Genomic DNA, 23,566 nt, shown 5'->3' on the forward strand with positions numbered 1-23,566 from the left:
CATTGACCAAGGAAGACTTCACAAGTTTTTGCCATACTTCTAATCCCAACTAATAGTGCATCAACCCAAGATCCTTCATATCAAACTCAAAATCCAACTGCTTCTTGCACTAAATGATAAGAGGCTCGATACCTATCACAAACAAGTCATCGACATATAATAGTAAGATCACAAGTGCATTTTTCACAACCTTAAAGTAAAGGTTTGGATCAGCTTTACTCTTAGTAAATCCCAGTCTCGTCAGATAGCTGTCAATACGAGCATACCAAGCTCTTAGAGCTTGCTTGAGTCCATACAAGGCCTTCTTCAATCTACAAACATGAGATTCCTTTCCATATACCTCAAAGCCTTGAGGTTGCTCTATGTACACCTCTTCCTCAATCACACCATTGAGGAAAGCAGTCTTCACATCCATTTGGTGCAATTTCCATCCCAACGAAGCAGCAAGAGAAATGATGGATCTAATAGAGGTGTACTTGACAACTAGAGCAAAGGTCTCATCATAGTCTTCTCCCTCTTTCTGGGAGAACCCTCTAGCCACGAACCACGCCTTGTATTTGTCAATACTACCATTTGCAACATGCTTAATCTTGTATATCCACTTGGAAGTCACCACTGACTTCCCTTCAGGCCTTGGCACAATCTCCCAGACATCATTCTTCATGATAGATCGATACTCTTCATTCATTGCATCCTTCCATACATGTTGGCTAACTACTTCTTTATATGTGGAAGGCTTTTCATCAATGAGAGTTGTCATGAGAGATGCATAGCTTGAGAACCTCTTAGGTTTCTTCACCTCTCTAGATGTGCCATCAGGAGTTGCATGTCCTTCTGCCTCTTCTAATGTGGATTTAAGCCATGTTGGTCTCTTCTTGATCTCTAGAACTATGATTGGTTTTGCTAGATCTTGAGGCCCTTCTAGCCTTCTAGTACATTCTGTAGAACTCAAATGCTCCTCCCTTGAGGCCTCCTGCTTTACTTCATCCAAGGAATCTACAGAAACTTCCTTAGACTTCCAATATGCCACTTTCTCATCGAAGGTGACATCTCACTGACTCAAGTCGTTGCTCTAGAATGTATACTCTGTAAGCCTTCGATGATTCATTGTATCCAACAAATATGCCTTTCTTTCCTAAAGGCTCAAGCTTGTTCCTCTTATCCTTAGGAACATGAATATATACAAGACAACCAAAGATCCTCATGTGACCAACCTCTGGCTTCCTTTTAGAGAAAGCTTCTTCAGGAGTCATACCTTCCAGAACTTTATGAGGACTTCTATTTTGAATGCACACAGTGTCTATGACACTTCTCCCCATAAGAACAATGGCAAGTCTAAATCATGCATCATGGCCTTGACAAATTCTTCAATGGACTTGTTCTTTCATTCTACTACACCATTTTGTTGTGGATTATAGGGGACAATTAGCTCCCTCTTAATCCCAGCCTACTTGCAGAAAACAACAAGCTCCTTCGAGGTGTATTCTCCTCCATTGTCAAATCTTAGTATCTTGATCTTTCTACCTATCAAGTTTTCCACTTCAACTTTGAATTCCTGGAACTTGTCAAATACCTCATCCTTAGTCTTCAAGAGATATATCCATGTCTTATGGGAGAAGTCATCAATAAATGTCACATAGTACAACAAACCACCAAGTGATTTCATGAGCATTAGACCACATACATCAGAATGAATCAAGTCCAAAGCTTCCTTAGATCTATTGTCACTATTTGGAAATGGTTTCTTGATGTTCTTCCCAAGAGCACAGCCTTTTCATACACCATCATTCTTTATCTGCAATTCAGGAACCCCTGACACTATTTGACTCAACTCAGGCAATGCTCTAAAATGAAGATGTTCATACCTTTTGTGCCATAGCTCACCTAGATTTATCTCATCATGTATTAGTGTTTGATCTGGATGAATCACAAGTCTATACAGTCTTCCATCACGAATCCCAATAACCCTGGCATCATTTATACTAGATCCCTTGGACCAAACGAGTGCTTTTCCATCCACAAAAGCAACTCTATCTCCTTTAACTTCTAGATAAGAAACAAAGACAAGATTCTTTTTCCAACCTGGTATTTAAAGGTTCAAGAACGTTGTTGAGATGTACATTATTACCAGATTCTAGCTCTATGGATACCTTTCATATTCTTTTGACGACATACTTGTTATTGTCTCCGCAGTTCAACCCTTTGAGATAACTTCTTTTTTGCCATTGCTTGAATGATTCCCACGCTCTCCGTTCATGTGCTTGATGCTCCACTATCTACCAACCACATGTTATCATCATCTACAAGGGAACCTATCAAAGCATAATAATAAAACAAATCCTTCTCAACTTTGGCCTTCTATGGTTTTTCATGTTCAACATCTGTTGCAAAAGCATGTTGCTTCCCTTTTCTCTTCTTGTTATTAACCATGTTAGGACAATCTCTGTTGGAATGTCCATATTCTTGACAGCGATAACATTGGATCTTTGACAGGTCTTTCTTCTTTTTAGAGAAAGAATATCCCTTTCCTGACTTCTTGTGTTGATGTCCAAACTTCTTCTTTCCCTTGTTCTTGAAATAAGCTGCAAGGGCTTGAACTTCCTCATCTTAACGATCTCTAGTCATCAATCTTTCTTCTTCTTGAGTACATGATGTCCATAGTTCAATGTAGGAGATTCCTTCCAACTGCTTATACCTATTGCAAAAGCATCCCATGATCTAGGAAGACCATTGAGTGTTGTAATCACTAGTACTTGACTAAGAATGGATTCTCCAATTGCTTGGATATGATCAAGAAATCCTTATGAAGTAAGAAGCCACAGTGTCGCCATTAGTCATCCTTGTATTTTGAAGTTCATTCTTCAAGCTCATTGATTGACCAACGTTCTTGATAGTGTAGAGATTCATTAGGGCGTCATACATCTTCTTTGAAATATCAAATTTTGCAGAGTAGGGAACCAAATGAAGTCCACTATAATGCTCGTAGCATTGATGTCATCACCCTTGAACATTGCTTTTCCTGCATCATGTTCTGGTTCAGTAACCTTTCCTGTAATGATATCCAAAACTTTGTTCTTGGCAAGAAGAATATCTATTCTAACTTTCCAAGCTCTGAACTTTGATGCTTCTTCTAGCTTGTTTTCAGATTTCATAGAGGAAGTCATAGAAACCAATCTAAAAGGACTTGAATAAAATGTTCTCTAGGGTTTTGTCAAGGTGATCTCAATGTTCCCTTCTTCCTTCACCAAAGCTTTGATTCCATGTTGATTTTCTTAGTGCAATTAGGGTTAGCACAATATTTCTGAAATTTTGATAATTACTTTTGATGTAGATCTTCTTTTAAGTTATTCCAATATATCATTCAGCGATTATACTTCAGAAATGCAACCATATCGAATAGTGGAATAGTAGATATCACAACACACAAAAGAAGACAAGATTTACCCTAGGAAAACCCATAAAGGGGTAAAACCCAACAAAATTTTTCAATAGAGAAATTATTCTTGTTCAATAAGAGACACACCTAGACCTATGGTCAAACCTAGTCTTCTCCTCCAAGTCAAGTCACCCAATATGATCCTGCACTTCACTCTGCCCTACAACAGTTGCCCCAGTAACCCAAAAATTTTGGCCCCCTGTAACAATTACCCCAAAAAAATGTGAACCACTGAGAAAGAGAGACTAATCCACACGTGCAAGTTGCAAGAGTGAGAGAGAAGAGATATTTTGGCCTCTTTCATCCTTCTTGTCCTTCGCTTGATTGACCAGAAACTGTTTTGTGTGAGAGAATGTGAATGCCCAAATGGAGGTTGAGTTGCCTTTATATAGTAGTTTGTCTTGGGTGAATGGACATGTCTCTTGGCCAGGGCCGACTTGACTTGGAGGGAAGCCAACTTGTCACTTTTGGAGCCAAAATTTACATTTCAAAAATTCAAATTTTCATCTTTAAAAAGTCACAATGGGACTTTGACTCAAAATAAATTTTCTTTTGACTCAAGCATTTATAAATATGTTTTACAATGATAAATACAATTACATCAAGTGACCAAATGTACATTATGAAGACCGACCATAGTTACAAATTCAACAATCTATAATGCTTCAAACTAACAAATAGAACCCCATTGATATATCTTTTCATGACAAATGTTGTTAGATGTTTCTATTTTTGATGAATTTTGCTTGATAGTACTCTATAAGTCTATATTTGATTTTGATGACATAGGGTTGCAAGCCATGAACCTCCATTGTAACTTAAGGGCTTTCCAATGCTTTTTTTTGCTTCTAGTTCTTATAGATTTCTAGACAGATGTTCTAAATGCATCCTAATGCAGCAGCAAAATGTAAATTTTCAAAAGTTAATGAAAAATTATGATTTTTCCACCGAAAAAAAAAGGAAAATGGTACCAACTTCTTCCATTAGATTTGCAGTGTGCAAAATCTACACTAGGATGCCACAAGCCTTTACTGAAGAGTATAGTGTTGAGAAACCGAGTGCAATGTAGTCTAGACACTTAATTTCTTGATAATTACTAGTGAATTATAGATGTTTTCTTATTATTTCTTATGTCTTGACTCTTCTTCATCAAGCAATTATACAATTGTTCTATCTTTCAAGATAATATAGGGATCACAATGAGACAAGAGACACCAGAAATTAGGCTAGTAACCAGAGCAAAACCCACAAAACCCAACAATCCTTTCCTTATAGAATGAGATCAAAATGAGAGTTATACAAGCCAAGACCAAGACCAAACTGTCACCACGATACCAAGTCACCTCCAAAAGTCAAAGTCAACATTGGTCAAACTACTCCAAATCTAGACAAACTTCTGAAATTTGGACAACAGGAGGGGCCGAAAATTGGTATGTAACTACCTCATAAATCTTGGCCTCTTTTACAAAAATTTGTCCTCCACATGTGCAAGCTGGTAGAAGTCAAAATTCGTTCAATGATGCTAGATTTTCCTTGTATTGACTTACCTCTTCTCTCTCCTTTAACTCGGTCTTCTTCTCCTTTGTTAGATGCAAAAGATACTTTTTGTGATGATGTGTGAATGTACTCCAAAGGGGTCGAACTTGTCTCTTATATATAGCTGTCCAGGAGGGTTGAATAGGTGTCACTCTAGATGGCCAGACCGACTTTTCCAAGGAGGGCCGACTTGGTCATCTTGTGGACTTATGACTCAAAATAAAAATATTTTTTCTTCTTTCTTGTAAATGTCCAAATGGGACATGACTCAAATAATTTTTCTTTTGATTCAAAACAAATTTCTTTTGACTCTTAGCATTTTAACATGCTTGATAATGTTTCCTTTGAAAGAGAGTTTTTGAAACCCAAAAGGAAAGATGATTTGGAAGCCTAGCTACACAACTCTTGGGGAAAATTTATTCTAACCAAAAAACTTTGGATTAGCTATTGAAAGATCAAATATGGAAACCTTGGTTCCACAACCCTTAGGGCAATTCCACTTATGAAAAAATCTCCATATCAGCTATTGAAACAATCAAAATTGGAAACCCTAGTTCGACAATCCTTAAAGCAATGCCACTAGCCAAAAACCTCATTACCAACTACTAGAAAAATCAAATGTAAAAACCCTAGTTTCATAGGCCTTAGGGCAATGCCATTAGCCAAAAACCTCTAGATCAACTACTAAAAAATCAAATCTAGAAACCCTAGTCCCGAATCACTTAGGGCAATGCCACTAAACAAAAATCTTCAAATCATTGTTGGGAATAAAAATAAAAGAGATGGTTTGAAACCCTACTTCCACCGTTACAAAAAATAGTGATACCACAGTCCACCATCTAATAGCCATAGATTTGCTCAAGAAAAGATAACTGAAATAAATCAATAAGTCAACCCTAATGTTGTGCACTCCAATATGTGGACAAGATCTATGAATCCAGTACATAAAACGAGCCCAAATAGCCTTAGACATGGAAAATTTTAGGGGCTAATGTTCGCCCAGTGGGCTAATTTTCCATGATTTTTCCACAAAAAAAGATTTGCCAATTTCCAATTTTATAAAAGACAATTCGCCCAAATTTTAGAATATAAAATTATTTTACCTTCAAAATCGCCAACATTATATAGAGACTATATATAAAATCATTATAAATTTAAATAATTTTACAAATATATCAATATGAATAAACATTTTATAGTTTGCATATTAGGGATTAGTGAGATTCGCCAATGTTTTTAAACTTCAAGAAAAATTTCCATCCTTAAAATTTTCGTTGGCCTTAGATAAGGTGCCTTTCTCAAGCAACAGCACAACATGAAAATAGCCCCAAAACTCCTCAAGTTAGGCACTCTTCCACTTGCCAAAATTTGATCACAAAACATACTAGCATGAACAGCCAAGAAGGAACCCTGACCAACAACAAAATAGTAGGGAAGGGTTCACACCAACTCTAACACCATGTAGAGATCCATTAAAGATAGAGAAGGATCCAATGAAATTGTGATCAAACCCTAAAACCTGTAAAAAATGGAGAAATAACAACACCAGGGCAATGCAATCCTTAGAGAGAAAACAAGTCATGGCCCAAGTGCGACAGAGAGAGAAATCTGCAACAGCAGCCAAGATAACCCAAAAAAGGAGTGCTAGAGCTGATCAAATGTGCACTAGACAGAAAGCTACCTGGCACAGGAGAGATTAACTCTGATCAAACCCTAAAACCTGCAATAAATGGAGAAATAACATCACCAGGGCAATGCAATCTTTAGAGAGAAAACAAATCATGGCACAAGTGTGACAGAGAAAGAAATCTACAACAGCAGCCAAGATAACCCGAAAAAGGAGTGCTAGAGCTGATCAAATGTGCACTAGACAGAACGCTACCAGGCACAAGAGAGATTAACCCAAGAACAATAGAAAATGCCAAAGTTGTAAGTACCTTCAGGTAAAAATCCCTTTATTAGAGAGAATTGTGCATGTGGGCTAAAGAATGATCAAGATGACTATTCCTTCACCATGACCTAGTATTATTATGATTACAATAATGTTTAACCAAATGCATAAATGAAACAATATGAGTTGCCCATAACCAAATGTGAGGATTACACCATTCTCATCAAGTATAAAAAAGTTAATAGTATATTTATGGCCTGAGTTATCGTTTTTGGTATCCAGCATTTTTATATTTGCATTGCACAATGTAAACTTTCATTATAAATGTGAATGGAACTTGTATCTACTTGTAGAAATTGAATGAGTTGCAAAAAAAAATTAAGTTTAATTATTTTCTAACACAATAAAAGAATCCCAAAAAACCCAAAAACATCAGTCGGGTAAAACCTGTGAATTTCCACTTTCTGTACCATACCTATCTGCATTATGTTTGGAATTTTTCGTTTATGACAATATGGACCAGCAAGCTGTGAAATCGGGAACATAAGCATAAGAAGGCAGAATTCTTTGCCCTGTGCGTGTAATGTTTTGAGGGCAATTTCTTCTGGTAACATAGGCCTGAACAATGCTTCAGCGAGTCACAGCCACGGGTGAAGGCGTGAAATAGGGAACATAAGCGTCAGAGGCAAAATTCTTTATCCTATACATGCGAACTTTTGAGGGTAACATAGGCCTGAACAATGCTTCAGCTGTGGTTTTAAATACGGGCAAAAAGTGGAATTCGGAGCATAAGCGTTAGAAGACGTAATTATTTCCCCTGTGCATGTAATGTTTCGAGGACAATGCCCAACGAACTGTCAAGTAAACAAGGAGGTCCTACCATTATCAACTTCAATTTTAAAGCACTTTAATATCTTAAGCTGCTTTTGCGTTAACATAATGGCTAGAGGACCACTACTTAGCCAATGACCATGCCAAGAAATTGGAGGCATTGAAACATTTCGGATCTATTTCAATATGAAGCCATCAAGCTATGTTGCAAATTTCCATTCTAGCTACATAATTTACAGATTAGTAGGGCATTGTAGCTGCCTCCTTATTTTGCGTGTCATAGTTAGGTGTCTTTAGTTGATATTTACCAGTGGAAAATTTATGGAAGTAAACTGTGGGAGTTTTTGATGAAGATGGTTATGAACGAGGTTCTGTTTTTCGTAAGGGTAACGCCTCTAGTTTCAAAGCCAAAAAAGGTAATCTATTTATTGTCTTAATAGATAATAGACGACAGCATTCTACCAGAAGTCGTATAAGTCGACGATCATGGATCAGAATGGGACTTAGGGCTGGAAATGAGGGCAAATTCTAAAATGGGTATGGCGATCTTTTATTCGCGAAATGATGGATTCTATTGGTGGCGCAAAATAAAATCAAATATCAAATATCCAAATACAAATACCTGGATGATGTCCTCCAACCGATCATTGCATCTGTGAGCGCGAGGTTGGCGGTATTCTTCCTGTGGATTTCCCCAGGGGCTATTTCTGCGTGGCACGGGTCTGTCCTCCATTTGCACCCTCTATCCAAATCAACTCGCAAGACAAACACTTCATACTATACTGCTGCAGATCGTATATATCTATTTATAATAGCGGTTATTGGAAAAGATTTTTTTATTTACATATAGACGATAGTACTTGAGGAAAAATTATAAAGCCCACATTATGGGGGAAAATATTAATTAGTTTTTTATCAATTTAATAGGGAAATAATGTTAATATTTTGAAAAAATAAAATAAAAAGTTTTATTTGAATTTTTTAAGATTAAGTGTGTATTAAATTTTGAAAAATGTATTTTATTTATTTCAAAATAAATGAAATTAAAATAATAATAAAAAAAAAAAAAAAATTTGGATGGGGTGATTGGCTTCCCAGGGTGGGGTGGATTGTTGTTGTTTCATTAGGCCACATGACTAGGGGACATAGCAACACGCTCTTTTAATTGTTTAAACATGAAGTGCAGTCACAACATGGGGGACGATCTTAATTTGTTGTCTAGTGTCCATCAAATGGATCACCACTCTTGCGCTTCAACCCTGCGTCAAATCTATTCAATTTAGCAAATAATCTTCGCACTTGCTCACCTCACGTGTTTGCTTCATGTGACAAGTCAAAGGTTACAACCATTAATATAGAGTTTAAAAACAAGGTTTTGGTTACCCCCCATATCACATCTGACCGAAAAATCGGACAAAAGGCTTTCTAGCAATGTTGGGTGTTTCAAGTGGTTAAATCGGGGGCTCTTAAAACTTAGAACCATTTGTCTCAAAGGAGTTGGGTCCTTGATTGCTAGCTCAACCCTACCCAGTCCTACATTTCATGCATAAAGCAGACTCTTCCTCCTTTGGTTATATAGATCTCAAACTTTCTTGACTTTCCTGAAGAGTTTCTTGAAAAGGAATGATAGCTCGTAAGTGAGCTTTGTTCCATGGTTTTAGTGTTTTCCTTTCTCATCTATGAACTGCAATTTGTATCAACCACTACAATTCACTCTTAGATAGAGACATATCTTGGATTTCAAACATGGCTCAAGAGCTCCAGTTTAGTGGGAAGTCATCTCAATAGCAGGTTGGACATACCTTGTTGTAGATTGATCATCCTCGCCACTGGTTATTTCTTGCTCTTATGCCTTTAGGTGGATCAGTTTTGAACTCCACCTTTGTTAAGGTTATGGGTTCTATTTATTTCTTGTCAGTTTTTGCTCCCTTGCAACCTTCTCGACAACTCATTCTCTCTCAGTACTTTGACCTTTGGGGCACAGGCTCCCTCTCCTTTCTTGGAAAATGCACTTCTTGTATGGCCCTCTCTTGATTTCAACCCCTACCTTCGACATTATTCTGGTCGCGCTTTCCTATAAACACCTCACCCCCCATCCATCCATGTCTCTTCTCTAACACCACTCTCCTTGCTCTTAAGCTTAGCCTTCCTCCTTATGTAGCAACCATGCAACGTCAAAGAGCTCACGTCTGTCCGGGGGAAGTGCACTATCAAGAGTGTGGCAATTAAGGCAGTAGATGGGCTCAACAACACATTTTCGAGATCTCACCCTACTTTCTATTCAAGAAGAAATTTCAAAGGCCAAACGTGAAATAACTAACCGGCGACATCTTCTCTCATACACAGAGGTACTGACATATATGGTTGATCAATTGCCTAAAGCAAATCACACATGTGGATGATATAATCAATACATGTACATGGTGGACTTGTATTGGTACATGAAGTATTTACAGGGAAAAGTCTTACTCAACAGGCAAGAAAACAGGGAGGACCTCCTCTTCTCCATGGAACACCTACATCGACACATGAGGAACTTGGACCATTGACTAAAGTGCATCAAAAAGCACCTTGAAATCCCCCTATTGTTTACTGCTTTTCGGACAGCAACAAGGAGTCAATCCAAGTCACAACAACAGACTCAGATCCCTCCTCTTAGCCTTTCAATTTATCAGCTATTGGTTTTTTTGTCTTTCTCTTAAGGACTTAAAAGCCCAATTGTTGTTGGAAATACTAAGGGGGGTGAATCAATATTTCTTTCCAATTAGTTAATCTTAATCTTCAAAGCATTAATTATCATTAGCATCAAATAAATATAAACATTCATCAACAATAAACAACACCATTCAACAATGCATAATAACCAAAGCAATAGACACAGAGGTTTTTAGGTGGAAAACCTCCTCTTATTCAAAAACCATTGAATGGCTCTTAATATTTCTCTTCAAAAATAATTACATCAAGTTTTCAACTCCAACTCCCTGATTTATAGGCTCCAACATGTAGGATGCGCCAACACCCTATTTACCAACTAAAACTAGGAGGACCATAGGAGGACGCTCCAACACCCTGGATCTCAGGCTGCAACCTAATGGATGCTCCAACGTCTTATTTACCAGCTACAATTGGATGGGTGCTCCAATGCCCTGTGTATGCTACAACCTACCCTAGCACCACCCTGCCACCTTGAAGTGTTCTCAGGCTCCAACTTGAAGGAGACTCCACTCTCCTACCTTGCACCACCCTGATCAGTCAGTGGACCACATTTCACAATTTTTAGACTAGATCCACCTATGCTCTGAATATCAATGTAAAGGAAACTGCAATACAAGAATCTATAATATACTCTTTGTTAATCAATTGTCACACATGAATATGCCCCTACCCAATCTGCACATGAAACCCTAGTTTTCGACAATGAATCCATTATTATTTGCATCAATGATCCAACTTATTGTTAAGCATCTCTATCAAACTCTACATGTTGCACAATATCAAACTCTAGTACAACCAAAAATGATGTTGAACCAAACCCTAGTTGGACAACCTTAATGCCTTCGTCTTCTCTACAAACCCTACATAATTATTTCTTCCAAAACCTTGTCTCAACATATATGCATCTCTGTCAAAATAGAACTATCATATATCATTGACAAACCATCGACAACTAGATACACTCAACCAAGTTGAATATGGGCTCATAAATCGTCATACAAATATTATCGCTTTACAATATATTGATAGGGTATTTATACGAAAATCAAAGTTTCACAAGGTTCATTAAATAATAATGATATATGATTATATCATGTCACCAAGTAGCTTCTACCTCGATTCTTCAACGTGTCATGTAGCATTATTCAAACATGTTTGAACACAAATGTCATACCATAATTTATCAAGGTTGCTTTATCAACAACTCATTCTTAAATCTTACCCACAAGTCTCACAAAGTTTTGCTTCCGGCAATTGCTCTTAATTGTGACAACATGTACGCACTGGGTATAATTTTTGTTGTTTAGGTAGCAAAATGTTTATCACAATCGAAGTGGTTTCTCTGCTCTCTATTTCAAATCGCTTTATCCAAATGTACAGAAGTTTCACAAGTTCCTATATGCGCACATATTTAGCGTTTACTTCATAATAATGGTTGAATGCTTCGAGACATCCTCCAAACTTGACATGCAACAAATTATAATTTGATGAATTATGACACCAGTCTTCAGGGAAGTATAAGCTTGCTTGAATATTGTAGTTGTTTCAAAATAGATCCAGCAATGATTGCTTATGATCAGTGATTTATATCCAAGGGAAATCGCAAGTTTAAATTGGTTACAATATAAGTTTTTGGGCCAACCATAATACCCTTTTAGCCTTTCTATTTATAAGACCAATAATCAACCACTTATGAACAAAGATAATGCCTCATAAAGGACCAAGACCTTTCTACCTGTAATAGGAATGATAAAACCAAAATCCCAGTGCCAAACAAATACAAAGACCTCCCTCAATTGTCAAGGATACAAATCACAGATTGTAGCAAATAAACCTTAATCAATTCAATGCATTGGAGCCCAAAAGGCTATTGAATAAGAAGGTTGCAAGAGTATTACGTCACTGTGTAGTTTTACATACCTCCTTGTTGGTTCAAGTGATCGAATCCTTCACACAGTATAAGTGACAACTAGAGTTAGGATAGGGATAGATCCAACCTTCAGAGAAAAATATTCCAGAGAGAAGGATAACCAAAATTTGCAATTCCAAAGAGTTATGGTAGTAGATAATAATTTGTTATGCACATAGCCCGATCTTCATGAAAATTGGTCCCCACTTAATAAAGGCAAGAAATTTTAATGAGCTTTCTCTTGATCTACTTCATATGGGAAGTCAAGTGGCCATGTAGTGTTCTTGAACTGGAAAGGTCAACCAATCCGCTGACAATAGAAATAGTAGTTCGAACCTTAGTGATACCCCTCTGTGTATAGATGTAGCCTCAATTAATCCATAACAAACATTGTTCCAATCCTTAGTTGATCTTCTGAACGTTTAGAAGTGAATACTTTGCCTGCAATAAACAAATATTCCAACGAATCCCTCAACATAGATAAACCACCAAATACCCTTTGTCCAAACCAAAACCTGACTTCACAGAACTTCGATCTTTTTGACTGGTTGCGGATGAAAGAGCGAATTGACTTTTTGTGAGAAGTTTAATTAGTTTCATCAATACATTTGACGATCATGATATATTGTTTATATAGATTTTGAGAGGTTGTTCTTGAGGTTGGCCAACCTAATATTTTGGAGGGTAAATCTATTTAAAATTCGGAATTAAATAAAATAATCCCTCCAATTTAAACTATAAGCCAATTCGAACTTTATTTTTGGACCATAAAGAATTTAAATTAATCTTTGATTATTTAATTTAAATTTCCTTCTTAGAATGAAATTATCATCCAATGTAATAATGCCACATTGTCATCAAAGAGAATTTTCCACATCCTCGTGACTTAGTTTCAACATCATTCAACCAATAATATGATGCCACCTCAACAACCCTTGGCATTTTTGCCCATAAATCGGGGCCTTCAACTTCAAACACAAATCTCTCTCAAACAGGAAGCCCTCTCGGGGCGTGCCACATACCACAGGAATCGACTCAACGAGGAGAATCCATTAGGGAAATTCAATTATTTGCTTCTTCAAAAATTCCAACAATTGTAGTGTATGTTAATTAACCAGGACATTCAAACCCTGGAGCTATGATTTCTAGCCATCCTTTCAATGGAGAGCCCAAATGATGTAATACAGACAAATATTAATAGTGTTCATTAACAATCATTGGCATCAATGATAACACCATTCAACAATCTCCCCCTTTTTCATTTATGACAACACACATACTCCTTCTACGTGTACAACCCCCCCTGACTTCATGCCTCAATCTTCTTCTCCTAATTTATCTCCCCCTTTGACATCAATGGCAAAAGATGGCTCCCCCTGACAATTTGCCAGCTTCCTGTGGACCTGTAATTTGCTTGTGCTTCCCTCTGACGAGAAGCCTTCTTTTGTCATCCTTCAAGATACCTTATCTACTTTGAAATGCCTTGATCAATGCTTGTTGCAATAAACAACCTATCCCCCCCTATCATGTTATGCTTCACATGAATTACCACTGTTGATTATGGATCAACTTTGCCTTTCACAATTTTGCATAGTTGTCACCTTTTGCAATTTTCTTTGCAAACAATGTTGATGATTATTTGAGTTATTCTAATGATCGATCATTGTGGACATGTATTCCTTTGATTGTTCTTCTCCCCCCCAGCTTGATATAATTCAGGACTCGATACATTTGATTGAAATCCTCTCCATGTCTTGTCAATCTAAAGTTGTTATTATATCCATAATATTGCATATTTGTCAATTGTCATCTTGTCAATAGATAAATCTTCAAAAAATATGCAACTACGGCTGCATAGACTCGCCCTATTCAAGATTTAAGGGGTCAACAAGCTGGATTTTTCAAAATAATTTATAACCCTACTCTTCAGTTGGATCATCCTGAACTTCAACACTTTCCATCAAAGATTCAGCATGTTCTCTTATCTTTACAAAACCTAAAAGCATAATTATTTACGCTTTCTCATTTGCTTGATCTTCTTGTATTTGTTTTCTTCTCCAAGTCTTCTTGTACCTGGTATTAGGGTTGTCCATCATGAAATATTCTGTCTTGTATCTGCAATCATGAGTTATGTGCCCATAGTTATGGCATTTGTAACATTCAATATGGGCCCTGAATGATGGAGCGATATACATAATTTCAATTGACAAAATCATTTAAGTGTCTGTCTTGAGTTCCTGCAACCTTACTTTTAGGGTTTTGATAATTGTACCTATCATAAGCTTTACAATCTCCAACCATATGTCCAAAGTTAGTGCATGAAAAATAATAATCATTAAACAAATTAATGTACCTATATGAATTATCTTATCTAGATGATCTTATGTATTCATTCTTTCTTGGAGGATGTACAACCTCTTGTTGATCTTTGTCCTTGATTGTTACAACATTATTCTTTGAAGTTGTGAAAAATTCTAACATGAAATTTTATTGCAGTAACTTATTTATTTCTCCTACTTATTTCTCACAATAAGTTGTTTACAACGCCCGTTAGCAAACATTAAAATAAATTCTGCTACAGTTATCACAGAATAGCATAGAGAAAAATAACAATGATATAAAAGCACGAGAATCAATCACATCAACACAGTTATTTTTGGACAATTGAACTCGGAAAAACCCAATGCAAGAATACCAGTGCAGCAGATGAGGGTTTATTATTATTCTTCAACAACAATCTCTTTACAAGGAATAATTTTGCAGTACATAGATAAATCTTCAAGAAATCACCTGAGATAAATTTCTTCCTTAGCTAGGAGAAATTCTAACACCACAAAGACCTTTTACCCATCACCGCGTCACCCCTGCATCATTTGCGTGAGGATTGTGTGAGATCTCGTCCTACCTGCGTTGTATCTCAGTGTTCTCCCTCTGCATTGTCTCTCTGAGGTACTGCATCACCTCCTCCTCAGTCCCTGACTGATGTTGAACCCCACCTCTCCCTTCACCCTGCAACGCTCCCACTAAAATCGAAATCTGCCTCCTTGAGAATTGATTTCCCTCAGGATACTAAGTATTTTCCCGGTGTGTCTCCAAATGACCCTCAACTCTTCTCTTATACTTTTCTTGTTGATGAGTCAACGATCGATATTAAGTCTCTAATCAACTGCTAAGATTAAAATAGACTTTATCCTTGTCTCTTAGAATCTTCTCACCCTTATCTTTATTAATACTCGTTAATATTTTTATTTTCCTAAGTTTAGACTTAGGAACCCATTAAAAATATTAATTATTTTAATAACTCCTCATATGGGTGGAATTTCCCCAAACGATTTCTAAGTCTTGGAGATCTCATGTGTTCTAGCCTCTCTACGAAATTTTGGAGCTAGATCACATCCGATGCTACCCAAAATCAACACTCCATCTTAGCAAGTAATGTGCTCTAACAATACTTCCCAATAGAAGCACCACACTGATCCATGACATCAGTCCTCTGCATTGTTTAATGCTCAGTCTATTGCCCCTCATTTACTGCATTGTTGCAACATGTACTAATTCCCATGACATTGCAACTGTCACTGCTACATCTATACTATTGCTCCCTCTGAATGTGTTGCTTCATGCTACCCATAGCACTGCCACTGCTAACTGTTGCATTGAAACTCCCTATACTATGCACTTCTGCTACTGAAACAGATTCTTCATCATCCCCATCTTCTCCCTTAAATAAACAAACTTTGTTCTTCCTAGAGCCTTGTTGAGAATGTCTGCCACCTATTCTCTTGTTGGAGTGTACCTCAACTGTACTACCCCTCGTTGGACACAGTCTCTGACGAAGTGACACCTGATATCAATGTGTTTCGACCGATCAAGAAATATTGGATTCTCAGAGAGCTTGATGCAACTCTGATTATCATAAAAATCATGCTCGCTTCCATCTTCCTCTTGAATAGATTCACAAGCAATTTCCTAAGCCATATGGCTTCGCACGAAGTTGTGCTAACTTCCATATATTCTGCTTCAGTTGAGCTCAGAGCCACATATTTTTGTTTCCTACTACACTAGGAGGTCATTCCTGATCCAATCTTGAAACAGTACCTGGTGGTAATTTCTGATTTACCGAACTTCCAGCCTAATCTGCATCAGTGAACCCACTCAGCCTGATGTCATTGCCTTGGATGTACAATAGTCCATGCTCAATTGTTCCTTGTATATATCTGAGAACATGCTTGGCTGCTGCCCAGTGGGCCCTCTTTGGTTCCACCATGAACTGACTGAGGGTGTTGACAACGTAACAAATGTCTAGCCTGGTATTGACCAGATACATCAGGGACCCTATAAGCTGCCTGTACAAGGTGGGTTCAACGTCTTTATCTTTCGATGCATCAATCTTCTTCCAGTTGGTGATCATTGGAGTATCCATAGTTCTACAATCATGCATTCTGAACCTTTTCAAAATATTCGTAGCATATCTCCCTTGTCCAAGGAATATTTCACCCTTTTGTTGCCAAACTTCCAACCCCAAGAAATAATGCATCCGTCCTAAATCCTTCATGTCGAATTTTGTGGCTAGGTTCTACTTGCAGTCTTTGATGAGTCCGGATGAGCCTTTCAGGAAAAGATCATCCACATATAACACCAGGATTAGAGGCTCATTCTTTACGACAAGATAGTACAGATTAGGATCTATGTCACTCTTGATGAATCCCATCTTCTGCAAGTAGCAATCAATTCGACCGTACCATGCTCTAGGTGCCTGTTTAAGCCCATACAAGGCTTCCTTCAACCTGCATACATGATATTTCTTCTCATGTCTCTCAAAACCCTCTAGTTGTTCAATGTATACTTCTTCTTCTATCACCTCATTCAAGAATGTTGTCTTGACATCCATCTGGTGAATCTCCCACCCCATCTGTGCTACAAGGGATATCGTGGTTCTAATAGAAGTATACCTAGCTACTGGGGTAAATGTTTCTTCGTAGTCTATCCCTTCCTTCTAAGCAAACCCGTTAGCCACAAACCTATCTTTGTACTTTTCCAAATTGCCATTTGCAACGTATTTGACTTTGTAGATCCATGTCGAATCTACCATTGACTTGTCCTAAGGCCTAGGTACCACTTCCCAAACATCATTGACCATTATAGAATTGTATTCCTCCACCATAGCATCTACCCATACTTGATGTTGAACGACCTCCTGAAAACTAGAGGGTTCCCCATCCTGAGCTACCAAGGCCTGGTATCTGTCTGGCTGTCTTCGCTCCCTTTTATCATTCCTGGGTGCACCAACGAAGTCCTCTGCATCAAGTAGAATTGTTCAAGTTCTTGGCTCGTTCTTCCACTGGTAGTGGGTACATCCATATGCTCTTCCTCTTCCTGAGACTCCACTTGTTCTGAAGCATTGTCTTTAGGATAATAATTATTGGTACTAGTTTATGTTGGTCGAATTGGTTGGATCAACGGATCGTCTTTTGACTGCTTTGCGGAAGGCATTTCTCAGGATTTCCTGAAAGCTCCGTCCTCCATGAACTTTACATTTGTAGGTTTTAACCCCGTATAGAAATTACCTGCATACGAATTCCAAAACACAGAAAAATAAACAATGCGAGAGCATAAAACATAAAACACATATACACAGAGATTTTCCCACTGGATCCCAAAACCGGGACTACCAGCTTGATTTTTCATTATGTTCCTTTCAATGTTACAATACATATTTATACATGCCGAAGCATCCAATACCATGGACTGAAAAACCATCGCGTCCAATACCATGGATCGAAAATCATCGCATCCAATACCATGGACCAAAAACCATTGCGTCCAAAAAACATGTGCGAAAATCATGCACAAAACCATAGGTGGGTCTGCCCAACCTAACATAGGGTCCAAAACCAAAATTTTCCGGGGCACTGCCCCAGACCCCATAAAGTGGGGTTACGAGTGCCCTTTAAACCCCCTATTAACTACGTGGAAAGAATATAACAAAACCCAACAACATCCCACCGAAATACTACCTTCATATTCCCTGGAATATAGACTCTATATGCCTTAACATTCTCGCTATATCCCACAAGATATCCTTTTTCTGTTGTTTGATCCAATTTCTTTCTTTTCTTCGGGTATATGGCAGTATGCCAAACTCCCAAAAATCCTGAAATGACTAACTTCAGGTGTCTTCTCAGTGAAGACACTTTCCAAAGTTATCTTGCCCAATGCCTTATGAGGAGTCATGTTCTGGACATAAATTGTCGTGCTGCATGCTTCTGCCCACAAGAATTTGGGCATATCCTGATCATACAACATCGCCCTAACTGCTTCCACAATAGTCCCGTTCTTCCTTTCTGCTACTCCATTCTGCTCCGGATTGTAGGGAGTTGTCCACTCTCTTATGATGTCTTCCCTATCACGAAAATCAATGAAATCCTTGTTAATGTACTCTCCACCATTGTCTGAGTGCAACACTTTTATCTTCTTTCCTGTCAGATTCTCTACTAGAGCCTTAAACTCTTTGAATCGACCAAAAACCTCATCCTTGGTTTTTATAAAGTAGATCCAAGTCTTCCTGGAATGGTCATCGATGAAGGTGACGAAGTATTCGACACCACTGAGAGCTTTTGTGGACACAGGTCCGTAGATATCTAAGTGTATCAGTCCGAGAACAATCTTAGCCCTATTGTTACTTCTGGAAAAAGTTGCTTTGGCATACTTTCCTAGAGTGTACCCTCTCCATACATCATCTCGTTCGGTACTCAACTCTGGAACTCCTGATATTGTTCTCCCGAGAATTCTTAGAGCCCCATGGTGTAAGTGTCCCAGCTTCACGTGCCATAGTTCATTCAAATATTTTTCCCCATTGCTGCCTATTAATGCCATTGGAGATTCTAGTTGTAATCTGTACAACTTGTTACTTCTGACTCCAATCTGGGCCTTCTTTTTCCAACTTAGGTGTTTCACATATAATTTCTCTTTAATGAAGAAAACATCATAGCCCTTGTTTTGAAGCTGGGATACAGAGAGTAAGTCCATCCCTAATCCAGGCACATGCAACACATTGGTTGCTCGAAGCTGATCCCCTACTTATGTTTGAAATACTACGGTACCTCTTCCTACGGGGTACATTTTAACTTATTTCCCATGGTGATCTTGAAGTTCATCCTTTCTTCCTGATAATTCGAAAAACATTCTCATGTTCCTGTAATGTGCCAGGAAGCTCCACTATCTATATACCAAACCTCAAATGAGGTAGAACTTGGTAAGCAAGCGAATTCTTCTTCCAGTCTACAAGCTAACATAGAATAATCCTAATCCATGTTCCTTGTGCTCTCTTCTCCCTCTAGAGATATGCACGGGTCTTCCTAAGTTGATGCCCCAACATCACGCTCCTGACTCATAGTAGATTCTTTATTCCTGTTGCCTGATCTCTTCTATAATACCATGTGAAAATTTCTAACATGAAATTCTACTGCAGTAACTGATTTATTTCTCTCCTACTTATTTCTCGCAATAAGTTGTTTGCAACGCCCTTCAACAAACATTAAAATAAATTCTACTGCAATTATCACACAATAGCATAAAGAAAAATAACGGTGATATACAAGCACGAGAATCAATAATATCAACATAGTTATTTTTGGACAATTGTCCTCGGAAAAACCCAATGCGGGAAAATTGGTGCAACAGAGAAGGGTTTATTATTATTCTTCAACAACAATCTCTTTACAAGGAATAATTTTGTAGTACATAGAGAATTATTAAAGAAAACAAATGAGATAAATTTCTTCCTCGGCTAGGAGAAATTATGACATCAGAGAGACCTTTTACCTATCACTGTGTCACCCCTGCATCATCTGCGTGAGATCTCGTCCTGCATGTGTTGTCTCTCAATGCTCTCCCTCTGCGCTGTCTCTCTGAGGTACTGTGTCACCTCCTCCTCAGTCTCTGACTGATGCTAAACCCCACCTCTTCCTTCACCCTGCAACTCTCCCTCTGAAATCAAAATCTGCACCCTTGAAAATCGATTTCCCTCGAGATACTGAGTATTTGCCCAGTGTGTCTCCAAATGACCCTCAAGTCTTATCTTATACTTTTCCTGTTGATGAATCAACGGTCGAGATTAAGTCTCTAATCAACGGCTAAGATTAAAACAGACTTGATCCTTGTCTCTTAGAAGCTTCTCACCCTCGTCTTTATTAATAACCATTAATATTTTTATTTTCCTAAGTTTAGACTTAGGAACACATTAAAAATATTAATTATTTTAATAACTCCTCATCTAGGTGGAATTTCCCCAAACGATTTCTGGGTCTTGGAGATATCATGTGTTCTAGCCTCTCCACGAAAGTTTGGAGCTAGAGCACATCTTATGCTACCCAAAATCAACAGAAGCAACATTTGTAATCTTCTTCGGCCTTTAATCTCGATCAAAATTTTCATCAATCCGACCTTGCAGAGTTTTGGAGCTTGTGCCTTCATCACATGGAGCTTTACCTGCTTCTTTTGATTTCATCTTTAACTCAACCAATTCTTGATCTTTCCTGTCAATAACCTGCAAGTATTCCTTTTTCCATTACTTTAACCTATTTATTTCAGTAAGAGCTATGTCAAGTTCTTCATATTTTTTAGCAAAGTCTTCTTGAAATCTTCCTTTCAACAATTTCCTTCTTTCTTTTGCTTCTTCTACGTGTAGCTTTAGAAGAGTGAACTTTTTTGCTTCTTTGTTGAGAACTTGAATATGTTCCTTATGCCTTTCATTTTCCTTCCTGAGCCTGTCTATTTCTGCAACAACTCTATCCAACTCCTTTTTTCTTTTGATCAACTTTAGATATGTACCTTTTACCATATTCCTTTTGTTGGCTTATCAGGTCTTTCTCTTTCCTTTCTATTTCCTACACTTGAAGTTTCAATAGAGAAACTTCTTGTTTGAGTGTGTGATTTTCCTTCTCTGTGTTCTTCCATTCTTTGTCATTTTCTTCAAGTTATCTTATGAGTGATTCTTCAACTTTTTTGGCTTCTTCCAGCTACACTTTAAAGTTGATGATGAGCTCCTTTGATTCTTCATTCTTCTTATTGAGGCTTTAGGCATGTTTATTTGTTATCTTCAATCCATCTTCCAGAAATTTAACGTTTTCTTTTTCAACCTTAAGCTCCTTTATAACTCTGACAAATTTGTTTTGAAATTTGTTCTCACTTATTTCTTCATCTTCTTCTTCAAGACCTTCCTTCCTGTTATCTCTAGCCATGAATAACACTCTTCCTATGTCATTTTATTTGTCAGCAGCGATAGGATCTGAAATTATTTCAATACCTGGAACTTCCTTTGAACGCTTGGCCTTTTTCTTTTTTTATTCTCCCATATTTGTACTCAGAGATCTTCCTTCCAGTTGTTAAGTTGCTACTAAAGGAACATGCTTTTACTCCAATTGTTGGAAACACTGAGAGGGGGATGAATCAATATTTCTTTCCAATTATTTAATTTTAATCTTCAAAGAATTAATTATCATTAACATCATATAAATATAAGCATTCATCAACAATGAACAACACCATCCAACAATGCACAATAATCAAGACAATAGACATAGAGATTTTTAGGTGGAAAACCCCCTTTGGATCAAAAACCATTGAAGGCTTCTTAATATTTGTCTTCAAAAATAATAACATCAAGTTTTCAACTCCAAATGAAGGAGGCTCCAACCCCCTGATTTATAGGCTCCAACAATGTGTCTACCAACTACAATTGGGAGACTCTCTAATACCCTAGATCTCAGGCTCCAACAACCTGTCTACCAACTGCAACTGGACGAACGCTCCAATGCCCTGTGCAAGCTACAAGCTGCCCTAACACCACCCGGTATGGGGTTAACTAGCTTGGATGTATGGCTTGTATGGTTCGTTGAAATCAGTTCAGGTAGGGAGGTAAGGTGGCTTGGGTTAGGTCATTACTAGCTTGACTTGACCAACTGTACAGTCCATATGAGTATGCTTTGGTCTATTTGGTTGGCTAAAGGTTCCAAGATTCCACTCTCTTCCCTTGCACCACCCTTCCACCTTGATCAGTCGGTGAACCACGTTTCACAATTTTAAGACTGGATCCAGTTATGCTCTATATATGAATCCAAAATAAATCGTAATACAAAAACTTGCAATATACTCCCTGTCAATCAATTGTCATACACAAATTTGCCTCTGCTCAATCTGACACACGAAACCAAAGGCATCGACAATGAATCCACTGTTATTCGCATCAATGATCCAACTCATTGTTCAACATCTTTGTCAAACTCTACATGCTACACAATAGGAAACTCTAGTATAGCCAAATATGTTGTTGAACCAAACCCTAAATGGACAACCTTGATCTCTTTGTCTTCTTTGCAAACCCTGCATAATTAATTCTTCCAAAACCCTATCTCAACATATATTTATCTTTGTCAAAATTGCAGCGTCATATATCACTGAAAAACCATTGGCAACTATAAACACCCAACAGGGTTTATTATGGGCTCATAAATCGTCATACAAATATTGTTGCTTTACAATACATGGACAAGGTACTTATAAAAAAATCAAAGTTTCACAAGGTTTATTATTAAATAATAATAATATATGATTATATCATGTCACCATGTAGCTTATACTTCAATTCCTCAATGAGCCATGTAGTATTATTCAAACATGTTTGGACATAAATGCCATACCATAATTTATCAAGGTTGCTTTATCAACGTCTCATTCTTAAATCTTATGCATGTGTCTCACAAAGTTTTTCTTAAGGAAATTGCTCTTAATTGTGATAGTATGTATGCACTCGTTATAATTTTTGTTGTTTAGATATCATAAGGTTTATCACAATCAAAGTCGTTTATCTACTCTCTATTTCAAATCACTTTACCCAAATGTACAAAGGTTTCACAAGTTTCTATATGTGCACAGATTTAATGTTTACTTCAAAATAATGGTAGAATGCTTCCAGAAGCCCTCCAGACTTGACATGTAATTTGATGAATTATGACACCAATCTTCAGGGAAGTATAAGCTTGATTGAATATTATAGTTGTTTTAGAAAATATCCGACAATGATTGCTTTTGATCAATTATTTATATCAAAGGGAAATTGCAAGTTTAAAGTGGTGACAATATAAGTTTTTGGGTGAATTATAATACTCACGTAGCCTTTTTGGTTTTAAGACCAATAATCAACCACTTATGAACATAGATAATGCCTCATAAAGGGTCGAGACCTTTC

The 23,566-nt window shown here is 37.5% G+C and overlaps 1 protein-coding gene across 1 annotated transcript in view; it reads right to left on the reverse strand.

Moving 5' to 3' along the window:
• LOC149147047 (hexokinase-1 protein) overlaps positions 1-8,477 on the reverse strand; it is a 46,918-nt gene extending 38,441 nt beyond the window's left edge. Inside the window, exon 1 of the mRNA XM_089439704.1 lies at positions 8,317-8,477. Coding sequence (XP_089295830.1) covers positions 8,317-8,427 — 111 coding nt within the window. The 5' untranslated portion in view covers positions 8,428-8,477. The remainder of the gene's footprint in view (positions 1-8,316) is intronic.
• Positions 8,478-23,566: the final 15,089 nt, after the last annotated feature.

Source organism: Pinus tabuliformis, chromosome 9 (genome assembly GCF_031772625.1).
Source record: "Pinus tabuliformis cultivar Carrire ecotype Pingquan chromosome 9, CPIR1, whole genome shotgun sequence".
Classification (NCBI taxonomy): domain Eukaryota; kingdom Viridiplantae; phylum Streptophyta; class Pinopsida; order Pinales; family Pinaceae; genus Pinus; species Pinus tabuliformis.